This window comes from Onychomys torridus, chromosome 10, assembly GCF_903995425.1.
Source record: "Onychomys torridus chromosome 10, mOncTor1.1, whole genome shotgun sequence".
NCBI lineage: Eukaryota > Metazoa > Chordata > Mammalia > Rodentia > Cricetidae > Onychomys > Onychomys torridus.
Window position 1 is genome coordinate 40,492,434 of NC_050452.1, and position 21,036 is coordinate 40,513,469.

At 37.3% G+C, this 21,036-nt stretch overlaps 1 protein-coding gene across 2 annotated transcripts; it reads right to left on the reverse strand.

The window, feature by feature from the left end:
• Positions 1-207: 207 nt before the first annotated feature.
• Positions 208-15,728, reverse strand: Guf1 (GUF1 homolog, GTPase). 2 transcript variants are annotated; one of them, XM_036201282.1, is made up of 18 exons: positions 15,674-15,728; positions 15,463-15,643; positions 14,361-14,472; positions 14,053-14,201; positions 13,703-13,783; positions 12,680-12,757; positions 11,932-12,015; positions 9,740-9,804; positions 8,968-9,171; positions 7,447-7,586; positions 6,142-6,265; positions 5,354-5,486; positions 4,408-4,551; positions 3,777-3,910; positions 3,301-3,402; positions 2,606-2,725; positions 1,236-1,272; positions 208-646 (listed from the first exon to the last, which is right to left on the reverse strand). In XM_036201282.1, the coding sequence occupies exons 2-18, from the start codon at positions 15,595-15,597 to the stop codon at positions 509-511; spliced, it is 1,980 nt and encodes a 659-aa protein (XP_036057175.1). In that variant the 5' UTR covers positions 15,598-15,643; positions 15,674-15,728; the 3' UTR covers positions 208-508. The 2 variants fall into 2 exon arrangements, with proteins under 2 accessions (XP_036057175.1, XP_036057176.1); XM_036201283.1 differs by lacking the exons at positions 15,463-15,643; positions 15,674-15,728 and adding an exon at positions 15,184-15,440.
• Positions 15,729-21,036: the final 5,308 nt, after the last annotated feature.

Genomic DNA, 21,036 nt, shown 5'->3' on the forward strand with positions numbered 1-21,036 from the left:
AAACGATGAATAAACTGGACAAAGTAGCCCATACCTGTCTTCCTATCAATGGGAAGGCTAAGGCTGGAGGATTGTCAAAATTTTGAGGTCAATCTGGCCTACATAATGTATCTTGGGCTAGCCAGGGCTATATGGCAAGATCCTGTCTCTCAAAACACTAAAAACTTAAAAAAAAAAAAAAAAAAAAAAAGTTTAAATTCACTCTGATTAAATGTATTAACATGCCCTCTTGAATATATAAAATATATTAACCTCTTTTAATTTTACAGCTACCTCTGGAGGTAGTAGTAACATAATCTCAAATTTATGTTAAAGATGGGTCAAAAATTCTGTCAAGATTACTAATGAGTAGTGGAACATGAAAAGACTAGGCAACAGACTATACAGTGTACCTCTTTTCTACCAGTAGGTCAAAGTTGAAGACCCTAAAAGTAATATGCATTTCAGTTTTCATTCTGTTATCAACATAAATTGGAAGAAAAAGATAAACAGCCCTGCTGTCCATGAATCATTTATTAGGCTGGGTTTTCAGAACTTTTATAAAAGCATCTTTGGGAATTTCAATATTGCCAATCTTCCTCAGCTTCTTTTTCCCTTCTGTCTGCCTCTTCAAAAGCTTCATTTTTCGGGTAATATCACCACCATACTGAAAAATAAGAAATCCAAATTGGTTCAAAGGAAATGATTATGTAATTACACCAAGGAACACCAAAACTATAATCATACCATTGTGACCTCATTTGATCCCCTGCTCAGAAATCTATATTATTTAATAGAAGCAAATTACATAGCTACAGTCTAATACAGAGACTCTCAGAGGCAGACCGTGTCAGAAACTTTACCAGGCACTTATAAAAAGAAAGATTTTGTTTTCACAATAACAGATTTTTACGTTAAAAAAGGCAATTCAAAGATCAATGTAGCAAGGTAGATTTTAATTCCTACTCTTCCAACAGTAAGAGTCACTATAAATCTTTCGTTATGTATAAACTTATGTTAATTAAATAAAATTCTCTTTTTTGTGGTATTGCATAAGAAAATAGCAAATGAGAAGTATTTTTAAATGTAATTAAAATGATGCTAATATGGTTAAGCAGAAATTTACCCATTTAAAATGAAACTCGGAAATTAAATACATGGTACATAAAAATTAAAATCAAAACAAATTTATAATCACATTGATTTTAAATTCATTAAATATAATAAAGTAGAAAAAAACATAGCTAGATACATACACATTTTGCCAAAACATTTTTTCTATAGGCTTTCACACTGTAAAAGAAGAAATTTTGTTTAGGTTGAAAATTTACTACACAGTTCAAATGGATTTGATTTCTATACACAATTCTTTTAATAAAATGATAGCGTTCTTTAGACAAAATTGCTGTATGTAATTAATTAGTTCAAATGTTCTTATATTTATTTTCATATGCTAATTTTAAAATTCAAAAGTTCATTTTAATGTCACCATATACTTTGGTAAAAACGATCCAGGTTTGTGGTTTGCATGAGAGAATTATGAGCATTTGTGGCCTTAATAAAAGAATTACATTATTCCCAGCTCAGCCTAGAAATACTTTGAATAGCATCTTTAAAAAAATGAAATCATCACATTGCTGACTTGACTGCAAAAGGCTGGTGACTAGTAAAGGTTTTATTGATAAATGGAGGTTTTACACAACCATTCAAGACAAAGTGTTAATATATCCAACCATCAACTATACAACTGTATTATTATGACACTTTCAGATCAACACTAATTTTGAAAAGTATCTCTTTTTCTTAATGTATTTTCAATTTATGTGAAAATGACCATGTGGTAACTGCTCTAATTTTCTAGGATGGTCCCTAGAACTCTGCCTAATTTCTGGGTTTTTGTGGATACTGAATAACTGAAACAAAATAATGTTCAAAATGAAATTATTCTTCTAATAGGCATACATTTTATATAATCTATATCAAAATGGTTGTTGTATTTCACCAGGAGTGATGCATTAGGTTTAGGTTAAGCTAGAATTAAACAGCAATTCCCAATTTGTCCTAACTGAAAAGGCACTTCTAGCTTCCTGGGTCTTAAGATCCCTAACAGCTGGGCAGGGAAGTGTTGCCAGACTGCACTTGCTACTACAGGAGTCTGACTTCATCCACATAGCTAGCTTCCTACAGAAGTTGACCTGTCTCCACATCGACCATAAACCAATGAGGGACCTGATTTAGAAAACAAAACCCAACATGTTATTTATAATCTTTCCTGAATTAGTTATTCAGAGAAAACATTTTACCATTACCTTAGATTCTGTTCCTGTCACTTATAATCTACCTGAACAAATTATAAACCATTGAATGAAACCTTACAGAAATCTCTTAATCCAGGAATTCAATGAAAATATGCAGAAATTCTTGAAATCTTCATAAATTATATCAATTGTAAGTAGTATCACTCAATGTAGGTAATGCAAAGTAATCGGACGTCAGTGGAAGAATCAGCGCTCTATCATCTCATGCTGTACGAGACTGAAGTGTGACCAAGATTAAAACTTTCATCTTGTTTTCTGTGTATATTGTTTTTAAAGCCAGCCTTGGACAAAAATGAATCTCAACTCACGTTTCTCTTGCAATTACTTTGCTTCCAACAGCAGCTTGGATTGCTATCTCAAATAGCTGTCTGGGCAGAGAATCCTTTAGACGTTCACATATGGTTTTACCAACAGTGTATGCTTTCTCTCTGAAGACAGAAAAAAATATAGCTATCCTAAATATAAATATTTAAATTATAGTCCATGTGCAGTAATTAACAGTAATAAAAGTAAAGTGAGTTTTAAGAGATTCAAATAGAACTCAACACTTTCTACTTATTAGGCATTTTTTTTATAACTAGGTATTAATCTATACTTTGACTTATAATTGCATTGATATGGAATAATTTTTAACAGTCTGCCACTTTGTGAACATGTATAGTTGACTTTTCATTATTATGAATGATTTTTAGAAATATGAAAATCTTTTTGTTCTTAATTCTAAAACCATCATTATAAAGTTAAAAAACATTTTCTTGTACATTAACACAGTTAGGGAAACATTATTTCCTTTGGCTCTGATAATTCTATATTCTACATTTATTAATAGGGAAAGAACAATGTAAAAATAGAAGGAAAAATTAGTAGACTAAAATCTGTTTTAATTATCTTCCAAAGTTTTACAAAATGTATCTGCTCCAATAAGAATGAAGAACCATCAATTATAGAAAAACACCCAAAGTGATCATGTTCACAGTCGGTGATCTTTTTCTAGTCTACTTACCTGTGTACCACAGTTACCAGCTCTTCCACGATATTTCCATTCAGTAGAATATCCATTTTTATAAGTTCTGCAGTCTGGTAACCTGCATCTTCATAATCAAAACTAACAAGGAAAGAAAGAACAACGATAAACATGATACTATCAGATTACACTCCATAAATTCCTTTTTCCTACAACGTTCATTACCTGCCCTCACCTGAAGAAAAGATGTTTTTGTGTCCAACTCTTAAGACACAGGGATATAAAAATCATAAGAGGTTGTTTACTTTTTGGATTAAATTTGACAAAAAGAATTTTTCCTCCTAGAAGTAAATGTCACGTACTCTATAATATCTATAATGTTCCAAGCTACCTAACCTTATATAATTCTCAACTGTCTTCAAGACAGTAGAAATTACTGAGGACAGAAGAGTAAATTCTTACTCTCATCATTTTCAAAAGCTTCACTGAGACATTTGTGATTATTATTTTCTCACCTTGCATATCCAGAAGATAGAGACTTCAAAGAGTCATAAAAATCTACCACAATTTCATTCAAAGGGAAGAGATATTTAAGCATAACTCTATTTTCATCAATAAAAATCATATTTTTCTGAACTGCTCTTCGTGCCTAAAGAAAAAAGAGTTCAATTATAATTCACACAGATACTGATGCGAATAGGAAAGTTTTTAATTTCCAAATTAAAATTAATTTCTATAAACAAAAGTAAACAGAATGGAGTATTATTTAATGGTCTACCAAAAATTTACAAGTAAGAGTTTTAATACAGGAACGATATTACTTTTAAACCAAAGCTTTTAATCTATGTCATAGCAGTTTTATCTTCAAAATCATACTATATTCACTTTCAAGGACACAAATAGACTAAATCATACTGGAAGTCCCTTTGGGGTAAGTAGATAGCTTTTATTTTCATTCCTTTGACTAACATATTCGGAGTATGTAAAATCCAGATAGTGTATCAATACTACATCTGGATGTAGGGCCGTGAAACAAGTATTATTTATTTAATTTTATTGAAGCCAATTTCACAGCAAAAGGAATCCCGGGAAATACAAGCTTAGGTAAGCACTGCTCCAGAGGACTGGAACCCGCTGTGTTTCTACCTGGCAAAGCGCCATTACTTTTCCAGTGTATTCAGTTGGTGTGACAACAGTGCCCAAAACAACTGGTTCCAAATATTCTGATACTTTTGACTTATCAGGGAATTGTGCAGGGTTGATGATTGTGATTTCTTTTTCTTTATATTCCTAAAAATGAGAAAAGGGAATGGAATTTTAAAAACAAACACTAATACAATTATGTTTCTTAAAGGTTTGCCTTTATCATACAGTACATTTAGAACATAGTTATTGAATTTACTGCAATTAACAAAGCAGCAGCAACAACAATAACACACCTAAAGCCGGGCAGTGGTGGCGCACACCTTTAATCCCAGCACTCGGGAGGCAGAGCCAGGCAGATCTCTGTGAGTTCGAGGCCAGCCTGGGCTACAGAGTGAGTTCCAGGAAAAGTGCAAAGCTACATAGAGAAACCCTGTCTTAAAAAAAAAAAACAAAAAAACAAAAACAAAAAAACCCCAACACACCTAGAGGTTAGATGATTATATAATACAACAAAAACATCTTCCAATTACTACCTTTTAACATTGGTAGGAATGTTAATACTAAGTATATTAATATATTTGGGTTATTAAGATTCACATAGCACATTATATGAACTATCTAGAAAAAGTATGACAAATGCTACATTTTACCTTGACTGTTTAGGGTATTATAATTAGTGTATAAAATTGGTTTATCTGTGCTAAGGGCAGTAGTGGTTTAAATGAAGGAATTGCCACTGAAACAGAATACAGTACTACTTCTACCACTAATTTCAAAATTTCCCACAAGAATGAAGGTTTTACTTTTTCATAACATCAATTATTTATAACCAAAATTATCTTTTATAACTAAAACTTTTCTCTTGTATTTAGTATATACACATGCACTTCTTTATTAAATTTTTCCCTTTTAGGTGGATACAAAATAGAAGTAAATATTAATGTACCTTTATCAATTTTGCAGATGAAAGAACAGCTTTGTATGGAACAGTAGGGGTTGTCAAAATTACAGAAGCATTATATTCTTGCTCTAGTCGCTGGTTGAAAACTTCCATGTGCAAAATTCCAAGAAATCCCAACCTGGAGAAAAGGGAGGAAAAAACACCAAAACCTCCAATTGTCCATTTCCACTGGGCTGTTTTCTGTTGTTGAACACATTGCTACCTTGTAGAGAAGGGCAGAAATCAAGACTCACTCCAGAAATTTGCATCTCTTGTATAATTTTATAAAATAAGACCCAGATCATCTACTATTTTAAATTAATATAAAAATTATCCAGAAAACATGAACCCACTTGAGAAATAAGTAGACATTAAGAGTTTAGTTATTTTCCTCATCTAAACTGATCTTTAGGGCCTGGGAAGATGGCTGGCTGGGTGCTGACTCACTCTGCAAACATCAGGACCCAACTTTGTAGCCCCAAAATACACATGAGAAAGGCAGGAGCTGCAGAAGGCACCTGTGACCCAGTGCTGGGAGGAGACAGCAAAGTGCCAGGGTGACCTCCAGGGTCAGTGAGAGACACGTCTCAGAAACTAAAGAGAGCCTGAGGTTGATCTCGGATCCATGAACATGAACATCATCTGGGCATGCACACTGTATACACATGTGCACACATATACACAGAGAATGTAAAAAAATTTAAACTGATCTTCAGAAACGTTCATGAGTAATGAATCCAATTAGAACTTATTTTCCTACAAAAATGTGACTTTAGGATGTAACTCTACCTTACCTCCAGCCAGCACCCAGGGCCAGACTACTGTCTCGATGCACAGTCACACTGGAGTCATTTAAGGTCAGTTTTTCTATAGCACTCCTCAGGTTATTATATTCAGATTGGTCTACAGGGTACATTCCTGGGGACACAAACATAATATGAAGTCCTGTCAAAAAACAAAATTAACCAATTGACATTTACATTACTTTTCTTTATTAAAGTGGTTGCAAGGTATCTTGGAAACCATTAGCTTTATACAATTATGTTGACACTCCAAACAGTAGTTTTATGCTTTTGAAGAAATACAAAAACAAGAAAATATATAAACAACCAAGGGAATTAAGTCTACACACAATTAGGCAAATTTTGTTTGTTTTAAAAACCAAAAGCACAAGATGGTCCACTACTATGAGGAAAAATATTAGTAGGTGAGAAACAGCCCCAAATGAAGATGCACTGGGCTTCATGTCTAGACTGGTTACCAAAACTAAAGTTTGGCTTTTAGAAACTTACTGCTTAAACTATGGGAGCTCCTACCAATTCCTCAGATTCTCTTCATTTCCTGCTTATGCTACACTTTACAAATCTTCTGAAACCCAAATGACTGATAGCCTAACACAGCAGTAATAAACTTCGCGATCTCTGATGAAAGAGGACTATGAGTAGAGACCAAGGTGAGAATAACCGGATGACCCTCAATTAGGTCTTCATTATCTAACCGGCTGCAACACTCACAGTAATACCTGTTCTGATATTAACATGCTAGAGGCGACGCTGCTGTCTACGGCATCCACAGAAGAACAGTCTAACTAAAGAGAACTCAACTAAGAAGAGGGATTAATTAATTCTACTGAGAATTGTAATTAAACATCCTAATTAGAAAAAAAAATTAAAATATAATCCACTAAGTTCTCAGAGAATAAAGAAGAAAATTCACGTTTCTAAGATCTCTTACATACTTACTTCTTTCTTTTATTTTATTATTATTTTTTTGAGCTGAGGATCGAACCCAGGGCCTTGCACTTGCTAGGCAAGTGCTCTACCACTGAGCTAAATCTCCAACCCCATACTCACTTATTTCTTAAGAAATCCAAAATGACGTCTCATATAAAACGTCACCATGTAAATGAAGCTACAAATTTATACACAGAAGTACTGCATTCATACACACAGGCAAATGAAATGTCATCATATGCATACATCACCAACAGATCTATAAGAATGTATATTATCTTCTAGTACATTTTCCTTCACCACAGAAACAGACTTTTAATTAAAAAATATTTTGGCCCTTTGGTGTTGAATTTGTGAGCTCCTCACCTGCAAATACCATTGGTTTCGCTGATTTGAACCCAGGCAAGGGCTCCACTGGATGATTATGTAAATACAATGTATCTCCTATTTGTGCTTCAGTGACATCTTTCATCCCAGCAATCAGAAAGCCCACCTGTCCTGCATATCTAAATAAAATTAGCATATGCAAATATTTACTGCTTTTCTATTGTAAGTACATACTCATAGTTCTGTCTTCCTGGGAATCTGTCATATACCTTTCAATCAAGTAAGTGCCACACACTGATTTTCAACCTCTCAAGCTCATCAGGTAAACAACACTGTGTCTTATCCACTGCCCTAAATCTCTACACATGCCAAAACCTGTCTTTGTGATTCTGCCCACCTTTCACAAATTGAACACCAGCTTCTAACATCTATTTTAAAAATACTTCAGGAAAATATCATGTCTATTATTATTTTTTAAAGATTCATTAATGAGGGGGAAAAGATAAATTTTAACCAATCAGAAAAAAGTAAACATTTAACACTCTATTACATATCTGACTTTCCAAATGAAGAGGAAATTCCAAGAACTCAGTTTTAGGTTAAAAAAAAAAAATACATAGTAGCAAAATCATTTACATGCAGCAGAGGAGCATCCAACGAAGAGGCAGTAATGTTCAACACATATATTACATATATACAAATACTACAATAGATATATTACAATACATGAACTTACTTCAAAAACACTTCACTAAAACTAAAACAGACTGATTTGAAATGTGTCATGATTCACATGAGGCTTTTTAGATACAACATGAAACTGTGGAGTATGATCCTGGACTCAACTATGCAACACTTTAATCTTCAGAGACAACAGGAAAAGCAAAATTATGTGCCTGATGTCATGTCTTCCTGTTATCAGAGAAGTCATTCAGCAGCCAATTCACAGCTAACTCAGATTTGATTTTCTAGCGCATGCTAATTTCTTAATCCCACTCCTCTATAAATTTTAATTAATCTAGGTTTAATCCTGAATTCCACAGTGAACAAAGGAGTGGTCGGTTTCTGTAGCACCTTATAGTGCAAAATTTGGTTGTGATGAGATTAAATGCAAAATGAAAAATAAATCCATCAAATGAGTTGAGGCACGCTAATATTCAATTGTTCCATCAAATGCATTAACATTTGATTATACTAGAACCAACATAGGATTACACTAGATCACTAAGTTTTTTCTACTAATTAATAAAACTTTTCATACCCATAAAACTGCCTCCTACATACACATAAGATCCTTTTTTTTTTCTAGTTTTTCGAGATCAAATGTCTGGATGTATAGTGGCTCGCTCTATCTATCTATCTATCTATCTATCTATCTATCTGGATGTATAGTGGCTCTATCTATCTATCTATCTATCTATCTGGATGTATAGTGGCTCTATCTATCTATCTATCTATCTATCTATCTATCTATCTATCTCATCTATTTTAATTTTACATTATGAACATTCTGAGCACACTGGGAGAAACACATCCATAAATGTAAAACAGATCACTTACAATTTATGAGTTGGCTGCTCGTTAGGATTCAAAATGCCTACTTCATTAACTTCATATGTCTTCTTAGTGTGTGCAGATATAATTTTATCTCCTTTGGAAACCACTCCATCAAACAGTGCTATGTTAGCTATCACACCTCTATACTGGTCAAAGGTGGAATCAAATACCAAGGCTTTCAGTGGGTTTTCACGATGTACTTTTGGACTATTATAAAAGAAAATTTAAGTATATATAAGAAAACGTCAAAATAAAAAAAGAAAGAAAAGATGGCCTATTTTCAACTTAGGAAATGTGCTAATTTATTTTAATTTTGCAAAAGATAATTGCTCAAAGGCCAAAGCAAAAGAGCTTTTCTATAAAATATGTTTGATTTAATTCAACCATCAATTTTAAATTTTGGAATTATTATTTCAAAATAATTTATAATTTTAAAAATATATTCAAAAACATGTATTTGAAAATATTATGGCTGTATGCTCATTATATAGCAAAGACCAATTGCCAACGTACTTAAGTCCCTGTATTACAATTATCAGAGAGATTGCCATTATCCTTGCTTTATTTTCCGGTTTACTATATTGAAATTGCCTTCGTTACTAAAAACAAAAATGTATTCTACCATACTGCAAGATCACTTGCCATATTCATTAGTTTTACATGACAGATCAAGTTGATGGCCTATTAACCTAAACTATTAAATTATAAACGTCTACATGTCATTAAACTCTAAACTCTTCAACGTGAGCAAATAGTATAACAGCAAACCACTTACGGAGGTATTCTTTCAATGACTGCCTCAAGAACACTTTCAACGTTCGTCCCAAGTTTTGCAGAAATCTGAAACCACGCAGAAAGGAAAGCACTGAGATTGAAGGCTGCACCCCTCCTTCCTGGGTCCTCATCATTTGATCAGGAGGAAGAATTCTCTTACTCATTTGTTTGAACCCAGAAAAAGGGAAAAGATAAGGATTTCTTCTCATTATTCAGTGTTAGTGACCCTATAGTTTCAGGATTAAAGTATAAGAACATTCTTAGTGTGTTCACAAAGCAATGGAATGAGAAAACAAAAATTTTGATGAGTAAAAATGATGCCTTTTAATGAAATGCATCACTTTAACCAATACCCATCAAGTACCAAAATACCTGCTTTTCAAAAACAAAATTATCACACAGACAAAATAACTAATAATAAGAAGTAATGCTTAGGGCAGGGAAGATGGCTCAGATGTTGAGAATATTTGCTGCTTCATAGAGTACACCAGGGTCCTTTCCAGCACACATACTAGGGGGCTTACACATCCTGTAGCTCCAATTAGAGAGGATCCAACTCCCTCTGCTGGCTTCCTTGGACATCTGCACCATATGATGCATAGTCTTGGGCTGGCACACACATGTACGTACACATAATTGAAATTAAGTAAATGGATCCCTCCTCCCCACCAAAGAGGATTAATGCCACACTGAGTTTCAAAAGACTTTGTTTTTGTTTCAAAACATTAGTCCTGACATACAGGCTAACTAAATCTGTGATCTTAGGAGAGTGTGGCAGAATATTATTTTAAGATGTATTACATTTGTTTATGCTGAACATTAATGATGCAAAGCTGTGTTGTATTGTTCTTTGTTGCATTTGTTTAACTCTGTGAAGCTGTGTTATTTGCCTGTGTAAAGCATCTGATGGTCTAATAAAGAGCTGAACGGCCAATAGCAAGGCAGGAGAAAGGATAGGCAGGGCTGGCAGGCAGAGAGAATAAACAGGAGGAGAAATCTGGGAGGAAAAGAAGGAGCAAGAAAAGGAGAAGAGGACACTTGGGGCCAGCCACCCAGCCAGCCACAGAGTAAGAGTGAAAGCAAGATACACAGAAGTAAGAAAAGGAAAAAGCTCAAGCACAAAAGGTAGATGGAATTATTTAAAGTTAAGAAAAGCTGGCAAGAAACAAGGCAAGCTAAGGGCAGACAGTCATAAAGAATTAAGTCTCCATGTATACTGGGTGGCGGTCCCCCAAAGATAGACATAAAGAAGAATTAAGTCTCCATGTATATTAGGTGGCAGCCCCAAAGACCAAAGACCAAAGAGCAAAAGAGTAAACAGAAACACACACACACACACACACACACACACACACACACACACACAAGACAAAACATGTTAGTGTTCCAACTTCCAACATGGGGCTGTAGAAAGCTGAACAATACAATACAAAGTGATAAAATCTTTAAGCCTTAGTTCATTTAAAAGTAACAGCAACAATCTATATATTCTCATGATATAAAAGGAGTTTTCACACCTGAATCTAATGAAATAATAATAAAAGAACACTCTAAAACTACAAAAAAAAAAAAAAAAAAGTGATGAGTGCAAGGTAATCAAACACCAATAAATATCGGCTAGGTCAATCACCTGAGATTTTCCTAAGAATAATCAACAGTTGTACTGGCTAGTTCTATGAACTGAGAAAATGTCTTTGTAAGATCAGGCTGTAGGCAAGCCTTAGGGTATTTTCTTAATTAGTGACTGATGTGGGAAGGCCCAGTTCATTGTGGGTGGTGCCAACCCTGGACTGGCGGTCCTGGGTTCTATAAGAAAGCAGACTGAGTGAGCCACAGGGCGGAAGCCAGTGAGCAGCACCTTCCATGGCCTCTGCACCAGCTCTTGCCTTCAGCTTTCTGCCCTGATTTCCTTCAATGATGGCCTACAATGTGGAAGTGTAAGCCAAATAAACCCTTTCCTCCCCAAGATGTTTTGGTCATGGTGTTTCATCACAACAATAGAATTAACAATGACAGTCATCTTTTAAAAAAAGGCATTTACCTTAATACTTTTATCACTAGGGATATCAAACACTTTACCTTAATACACTCATCACTAGGGATATCAAACACTTTACCTTAATACACTCATCACTAGGGATATCAAACACTTTACCTTAATACACTCATCACTAGGGATATCAAACACTTTACCTTAATACATTCATCACTAGGGATATCAAACACTTTTTCAATCTGTTTTTCAACCCTTTCAGGATCAGCATTCTTCAGATCTATCTGTAAACAAAATTACTGAGTGAGCATAGTAAAAATTAAAATTAGTCCATAGAAGTAATATTTGGAGAGCAATAAAACCTTCTGTGAGTTAACCTAACTGACCTCTCCATGACTTTTCAAAAGAATATTTAAAATAATCTATATATTACCAATGTGATTTTAACAAGCATAACTACTGAAAAGAAAATTCAAGCAACAAATAGATTTAAAAAAATGTAAGCAGGGCAAAGTATATCAATTAACACCATGAGAACAAATTTTTAAAGTGAAGTCAGATTCAAGCTGTTTGACCTATGGGCAGGCTCATTTCACATTTAGCACCAATATCAAGAAATGTAGCTTAATGCAGTCTGAATTTTTCAATTAGGATTATTAACTCTACAGTGGGGCTGGCAGGTTTACTTTATCTGCCTTTCACCCCTTTCCTACAGACATAGCCTTTTCTCAGCACATGCAATTCAGAGGAACCTTTTCAACTCTCTGAAATGAATATTTGACCTGCAGTTCTATCATAAGAAATTCATAGGTAAATCCCACTGACAATTTAAATGAATAGTAACTACAGATCCCTCATATTATGAGAAAAAAAAGCACACTTCACAATTAAACACTAGATAATTTAGAAGGTAAAATAATTAATGGCATTGGTGGTGTCTCACTTTACCTTGTTTATAACTGGAATTACTGTCAACTGTGCTTCAAACGCAAGAAAGAAATTTGCTACAGTCTGAGCTTGAATACCCTGGAAGCAAGACAAGAGAGACCAAGATGACCGCTTTGACACATGGTGAACAATGCCTTGTGGAAGTATGGGAGTGGCTGCAGGAAATAGGAAGAAAGCCTTTACCACAAGTGCATTTTGTTTCCCAGACTGTTCTTGGATGTGATTTTGTGCCTCCTGTATTAAACATTTGCATTCAATTCATAAGACGTGTTTATTCTTGTTGGAGCAGAAATGAGGCACTGTTAAGTGTTTTTAATGACTCTGTTTTGCTGATTTCTGTGGCATATTTTCTGAAACAGGTGTTCCTTGCCCTCCTGTAACCTTTCTTCATGCAACTTGCTACAAAAGGAGCTAGTTCTCCAGAATAACTTTAGACAGTGGCTTCAGCTGTCTGCACCATTCATTTCAGTGCTGGCTCTCGAAGACACATCTGCAAGGTGGACAAACATTGACACAGACACCCAGCCAGAGCCAGGATCGCGCCCTAAGACCTAAGGCCTTTGCTCTTTCTCACTCGTGTTTCCTGAAGAGTGTGCAGCTTTGGCCCCCCAGCACCACCTGCAAGCATTACTAGTACATTAGGGGGTCTTGCTATAAGCCCAAAGTAAGGAGGCCAGATGAATCATGGACTCCATCAAAACTGTGAGCCAAAATAAACTTGCCTTTACAGTTATTTCACGTATTTCTATATAGTGATAGAAATCCGAATCGCACCACCTCCTACTTTTCTGTACCATTTATATTTCAGGGTTCAAAACAATGATTACCACTGGTAAAGAAATAGATTAAACAGGGTGAATCAGCACCTCAATTTAACAATGTTAAAGTATACGATTTAGAATAAGCAATATAACAAACCTGTTGTTCAAATGGAGAAGTTCTATTTCCAAAATGCATTTTTATGGAGAGCTTTACAAAACAACCAACTGGTCATGTCACATCATGTATGATGAAAGATCTTACCTCATTTGCATCCACCACCAGTAAAACACCTTGGCAGGCAGACAGTGACCTGGACACTTCATAACTAAAATCAACATGGCCCTGAAAAGCAAAATAGTGGTGCCTTTAAAAATCAGCTATAATTTTTAAAGGAACAGATATTATTGCTAATCTACTGATAAAACAAAAACTTGTAAAATATGGGGAGGGGGTTTATGGAAACATTTGAAACAAGTTACATAACATCAAAAAATGAGAAAACAAACACCAAAGGCAGACATATAAAACTCAAGCCCAAAATGAAAGAATTTCATTTGCAATGTCAACAAGACTAACTGTGGCCATCTTTGCAGAGCCAATAGGAAACGTACCGGTGTGTCAATGAGATTTAACAGGTACTGCTTTCCTTCAAAACTGTAAAACAGAGTTGCCGTCTGTGCTTTCACGGTGATGCCTCTTTCTCGCTCCACTTGTAATTTATCAAGAACCTGCTTATTTTTCTGTGTCTTATCAATTGTTCCTAGAAATAGAAGACACATTTATTGATTTCCCTGGGCTCTAAAACAAGACAAAACAAAAAATGAAACATAATTATCAGAGAACATTAGAGATACAATACCAAAATGTAATTCCCAATTACTCTAGACAGTCACAAACTTATGATATAAAATGAAAATACCTGTTAGTTCTAGGAGCCTGTCAGCTAGAGTACTTTTGCCATGATCCACGTGTGCAATGATACTGAAATTTCTAGTATCTTCAACAGGAAATCTAGACATGTCAGGTTTCTCCTAAAAAGGGGAGGGAATAGAACATTTTGGGGTATAAGATTTGCATAAAACAATTTACAAATTCAAAGAAAAATCTTTTAATCTATGGCCAATTTCGAAGTTACTTTACCTCATTTTTTACAAGATATATGACTAAGCCTAACTACAAAGACCAAATTATAGGAGACTAACTGCATCAGTTTCATAAACAAAGCTAAATAAAAACCCCTTACTTAATACTTCGATCATGTATTGAACCAATTCCAAATTTACTTTCATTAATGGAGAATGGACGATAGAACTCAAGAGTATGAGAATGCCTTATCAAGAAAACAAACAAACAAACAAAAACCCTTAGAAAATCTTTTAACGTAGTGAGACACACAGCAAACTGCTGGAAATTGGTATCCAAGAGAAACAGTCAGGGGAGTGTGTGTACATGCTACGCATTTTCCACGAGCCAGTATTTCATCACCAGAAAACAAGATGAAGTTGTAATGACTGTAACATTTATTTTAGCTTTCTTTTAGTTACTCAATATAAGGCAGATCATGAATGAATTCTTCAAACAAAACTGTAATAGCTGCATTGTCGTGTCTTTTTCCCCCCATCGCATTCGGGTCAAAGTTATGCAGAACCGCATCACTTTCAAAATACCCTGAACTGCGACGAATACAAATTCATTTTTCTGCCGGAGCCACATCCTTGCACGGGGCCAAAAAAGTTCCATGCCTTGGCGTCCCGCAAACCTCCAAGTCTGATTATCATCTCACTCAATAAGGAAGCTGCGGGATCGGCTGCAAATCAAGCCAGTTGCCCAAGAAAACCTAACAAAAATCAGGAAAGCCGTTGCTAGAGAGGAGCAGCTTCTCGAAAGGTTTTCAAAAGTAACGCATGCTCCAGACCAACCCTCTCCCTAAGCCAGGCTAGCGAGCAGCCAGGGCCGAAGGGCTCGCCAGGCCTCGGTGCACACGCGGAAGCCCAGCACCGTCCCCGGGGTGAGCCGGTCACCTTGAGCTCGGCCGTGCTGAAGGGCCTGCGGGTGGCCCGGGGCTCCGCGGCAGGCACCGGCCGGGCGCAGGGGGGCAGCAAGCGCGCGGCCCCGGCGGCCCGTGGCGCGAGAGCCCGCCCCGCGAGCGCCCACATGCCTCCGCCGTTCAGCACCAGGCCCGGAGCAGCCACCCCATCCCAGACCCAGCGCTCCCGCCTCGGCTCACAGCGCGAGCCAGGCCCGACGCGAGCAAGACGCGCCGCCTGTCGGCGGGTCGCGCCGCTTATGACGTCAGCGCGCCTCCGCAAGGGTCGAAAGGTCAGCGGTCTGAATGACGCAGAAACCTTGGGTTTCCACAGTCGCCCTAGTTCTTATTCTGTGCTCCCCGCCATGCTGCTGCTGCCTCTGCCTAGGCAGCTGCAACCGGACGTCCCGTCAGTCCTCGCACTGGCTCGGGCGAACGCAGTCAGAGAGAGGCACCCCTAGGCCCACTCCCAGCATGCACCAGCTCCCCACAGTGTCAGGGAGTTCCTAGGTCTGGGAATGAAGTGCAGTGTGTGTTCTGCTGCATGGGGGGAATGCAGCTTGATCCTTGATCCCCTCCACTCTGGAGCCCACCACGTCTGGGGAGTTCTTTTGAGACACTCACGGGGAAAACTGGAGTTCAGATATGAAGCAATAGAATTAATAATAATAATAATAATAATAATAATAATAATAATAAAACAGGGAAGAAGGACTTCGGAAGGCAAGGAGGTGGGCTTCTTTGTGTCCATGCAAAAGTAATCCTCACCTCAAAATTGGTAATTTATTCTGGAGTCAAACAGAAAAATGCCCTCTCCCCCTACCCTATCCAACATGGGTTAAGGATAACCCATAATTTGATGTTCCAATGAAATAGCGATTTTATGAACTTTTTATAATGACAGAACAAAGAACGTATTAAATAAAAGTATTTTTTCAAATACGTTGATAAAACATTACTATTACAGCACAACTTAGAAATCTCAGCTGTAGGCCTAAGATGCTACATGAGCACATTCTTAGCCTCTGTGATTGGTAGAACTAGGCTTAATTAATAGTTTTCAGTTGGTTTCTACCCGTGTCAGGATGATAGGTTTATCTTTAGCTCTGTTCACGGGGTGAATACCTTCCTGTCCTTCAACGGTGTATCCCTTAGTTTTCCTACTAGGTGTTCTCCAAGTAGCCAAATTTACTATCATCTTCTGGAAAGGAAGTGCACATCTCCTGATCTTACCTTACTTCTACAGTTCCTCAAAAGTCTCCTTCAAGGTACTAACATATTACTGTCCATCTCTAGATTCTGCTTGTTCCATGTCTTACACCTGACCTTTATTTGCATGCCTCTCACAGGAATTGTTCCCTTGCCTAACCAATTCTAATTTCTGGTAGTCAAGGACCCTGTTCAGGTGCCACTAGTTGTGATCTGCACATCATTGGAATTGACCTGACTAGGGTAATGGAGAATGAAGAAACAAAGGACACAGGTACAGAAAAGTTAGGATTGGGTGAGCTGTGTGTTCTGATGACATACCAGTAGCCTGGAAGCTAATAAGGCTTATGTACAGCTGAAGGAGGAGGCAGGTTACTTAATCTCCATATGGGTGTCTCTGTGGTGCACCACTCTCTGCTGTAGTCATGCAGGAGGAAGAAGCTGTCATTGATACTTTTTGTACGCACTGTCCACATCCATTGTCTGACCCAGATGAAGGTCTTGCCATTCCCTGGGGTCTGTGGCATTGACAGCAGTGACATCACCCATGCTCATGTGGATAATATGCATTCATCAAGGACTTCACATACTTCCCACAGCCTGGGATCACCTGCCTAGGGAATAGTATAGCCCACAGTGAGCTGGGTTCTCCTACATCACTTAACAGTCAAGACAAACTCCACAGACAAACCCAAGGCCAATCATGCCTGGGCTGTCCCTCCACTGAGACTCACTTTTCCAGTGACCCTAGACTTTGTCAACTTGACAGAAAAGCTAACTGCCCAGACCAGAACCTCTTCAGGGGAATTGATAGTTTAGGTTCACTCCTTTGAAAGAATTTTCATTTTCATGAGTTGGAGGTGCTGGTTAGTAGTGTGCTGGCCTCAGGCTACCTTTCCTTTGTCCTAATGGAGAGTGAGAAGTTTTACTTTGATGGTACTAATATCTTAACAAGTATAGCTACTTTCTCCTCATGAACTAGCTTATACGACTTTCCTCAACAAGTTACATTTTTCATATATCTCTAGTTTCTCATTATAAATCAGACTAAGAAGAGTAAGTACTGACCATTTATGCTGTATAGTTTTATCTCAACTTGACACAAGATAGCTTGTGGTATCTGAAGAGGGAACCTTGGTTGAGAAAATGCCTCCATGAGATCTGGTGTAAAGAGTCTTTCTCGGTCCTACTAGCCAGCTCCCAAATAAAGACACAGAGACTAAAGTTAATTTTGAAAACTTTGCCTGTAGCTTAGACTTGTTACTTACTAGCTCTTATAACATAAATTAACCCATATTTTTTTTAATTAATCTATGTTCTACCATGTGGCTTTTAACTCTACCTCATTCTGTATGTCCAACTCATTCCATGTCTGGCTAGCTTCTCTTCCTCTCTGTAGGGCCATGGCCCCCCATTTTGGGTAGCTGTTGCCTTGCTTCCTGACCTTGACCATATGTCCTTCTTATGCTTATCCCTGATGGGAGGTTCCTTGTTTGTGTATCCTGCATATTGGATGTTGACAGCTTAGATGCAAGAATGTAGAACATCGGTAGCAAACTTCTGCCCTTGGGGTTCTCCCATTGTGCTATAAGCCTGTATTTAAAGCCTCCTCCCTCCTTCAATAAGTGGTATTCTCATTCTGCTGAGGCGAATGACCTGCTGTCTCTTGTCTCTGTTTTTTGATCCACAGCCCCTCACTCAGACATGGTGAATAGGTGGTGGTAGCGTGTGCATTACTGCTACACCTCTCTTCTTCCAAGAGTTCTCTCTGTGCCTGGAAGTCCCACCTATACATCCTGAGTAGGTATTGGCCATTTAGCTCTTTATTAATCCAATCAGAAGGCATCTTATCAAAGACATATCTTCACAGTGCACAAAAAGATTATTCCACAACAATCTGGCTGTAGGCAGGCCTATAGGGAATTTCCTTATTAGTGATTGATGGGAGAAGGGTAATGCCACCCCTGGCCTGGTGGTCCTCAGTTCTGTGATAAAACAGACTGAACAACCCAGTAAAGAGCATTCCTCCATGGCCTCTGCATCAGGTCCTGCCTCTAGGTTCCTGCCCTGTTTGAGTTTTTCCCATGACTTTTCTAGATGGTAGACTACAATGTAGAAGTGTAACCAAATAAACCCATTCCTCTCCAACTTGCTTTTGTTCAGGGTGTTTTATCATAGCAATAGTAACTCTATTACTTATAACTTTTAACATTATAATATTATAACCTATTACATTATGCTGTCTTGATATTTCTGCTGCCAAACATTTTAGTCCATCACATTAAGATTCAGATTCTAGCCTACTTCTGCATGGAGTCCTTATTTCCTTCTGAAACTTTGTGAACACAGTCTTTATTGTCATTCTGTCAAAATTCTAAGTTTTCACATCCACATCAGAATGGCCCATATAGGGGCTGATTACAGTATTCCAGGGCTTTTCTTGCTTTTGGCACAAAACTTTTCTCCATTCCTCCTACACACCAGTTTTAAAGGCTTAAGAGCCATGTGGTCAGCTTTATGACAGCAGAAACCCAGTTTTGGGTACCTTTTTTTTTTATTAGTTACCTTTATTGGTGTGGCTTTAAGGAATACATGGGCTGGAAGACAGCATCAAGAACAGGAGACAATTTGTCATATTTTGTCCAAAGCCAGGAAATAAAAGATGAATCCTGAATACTCAGCTGTCTTCCTCTTTTTATGTCTTTTATTTTATTCTGGGCCCCCATGCCATGGTATTCAGAGTTTCTCTTCCTTTATCATTCAAATCTTTTTATAAACATCCTCACAGATATGCCCAAATATGTGTTTTCTAGGTGATTCCAAACCCAATCAACTTGACTATAAATATTCTCTCTCTCTCTCTCTCTCTCTCTCTCTCTCTCTCTCTCTCTCTCTTACACACACACACACACACACACACACACACACACACACACACTCTGCATCTTCAGATAGAGTCACATTTTGAGGTACTAGGCATTCAGGTTTCAACTTATGAATCTTAGCTATGGAGACACAGTTCAGCTTGCAATGAATGGAATGTTAGGATCATCATAATACCTTCACCAAGTCTAAATTCTGTATCAATATTATTGACATAATGGAACATTTTTAGCTATAGTAATGCAATAAAATTACGTTTGCAATCATCATTTACAATGATGTACACAATTTTATAGAATATTCATGCAATGCTGGAAGAATCTAGCATTGTGGTTAAACAGCTAAAATGTTGCCATCATGTGTCTACATATAAACTACAGCCCAAAATTTACTATTTAAAATTTAAAGTTCTTCTATGAATATTTTAAAACTTTTTCATCAAAATTTGAATGTAAATTGAGGGGATATAAGTACTTTCGTGTTATAAATAGACAGTGCTTTGAAAAAAAAGAGGAAAACTAGCATGAAAATCGGCTTCTTAGTATTTCATCATTATCCTGTGCAGAAGCAAATGGAAGAGAGGAAACTAACCATTTTCTTTATTACATTAAGTTAATTTTTATGCATGTGCATACAATATTCATGTGCTTGTGGAGACAATGTTTGGGTTTTAAACACTTGCTCTGTGACTTGTGACACCTCAGGTATCATCTTCAGGAACAACATCAACTTAATTAGAAAAATAGTCTCTCACTGAACTAGAGCTCACCAGATGGCTTAGATTGATTGGCCAGGAATTCCCAAGATCTGCCTGTCTCTACCTTCCCAGTGCTGGGATTACAAGTGGCCATCTCCACACCATGCATGTATATATGGGTTTGGGGCTCAAACTCAGGTCATTGTGTTTGCAAACTGGGTGCTTCACCAACTGAGCTATCCTTCGGCTCCTTATTTATGAATTGATTGGCTTTTTTCTTCTCTTTCTTTCTTTCTTTCTTTCTTTCTTTCTTTCTTTCTTTCTTTCCTTTTATCTTCCTCTTTTTCCTCCTCCTTCTCCTCCTCCTCCTCCCCCTTCTCCTCCTGCTCCTCCTGCTCCTCCTCCTGCTCCTCCTTCTCCTCCTGCTCCTCCTGCTCCTCCTCCTCCTCCTCCTCCTCCTCCTCCTCCTCCTCCTCCTCCTCCTCCTCCTCCTCCTCCTCCTCCTCCTCCTTCTTCTTCTTCACTGTTTGGCTTCCCAGATTAAAGTCTTTGACCTGTACAAATGAAGTAACATCCATGTGCTATTTCTTTGCCCATGAACCATAAAAGCTCCACAAAGCCTAGGCAGTGCCCAGAGAGCAGTATCTGTACTCCTTGGCTGCTCATTTGTTGAGAATACACTTCTTTTTTGTTGTTGTAATTGATAACTTTCAAGACGGAGTGGTCACAGTGTAACCTTTCTGGCTTTAAATACTTGGCAACTTCTCACCCCAGCCTTCC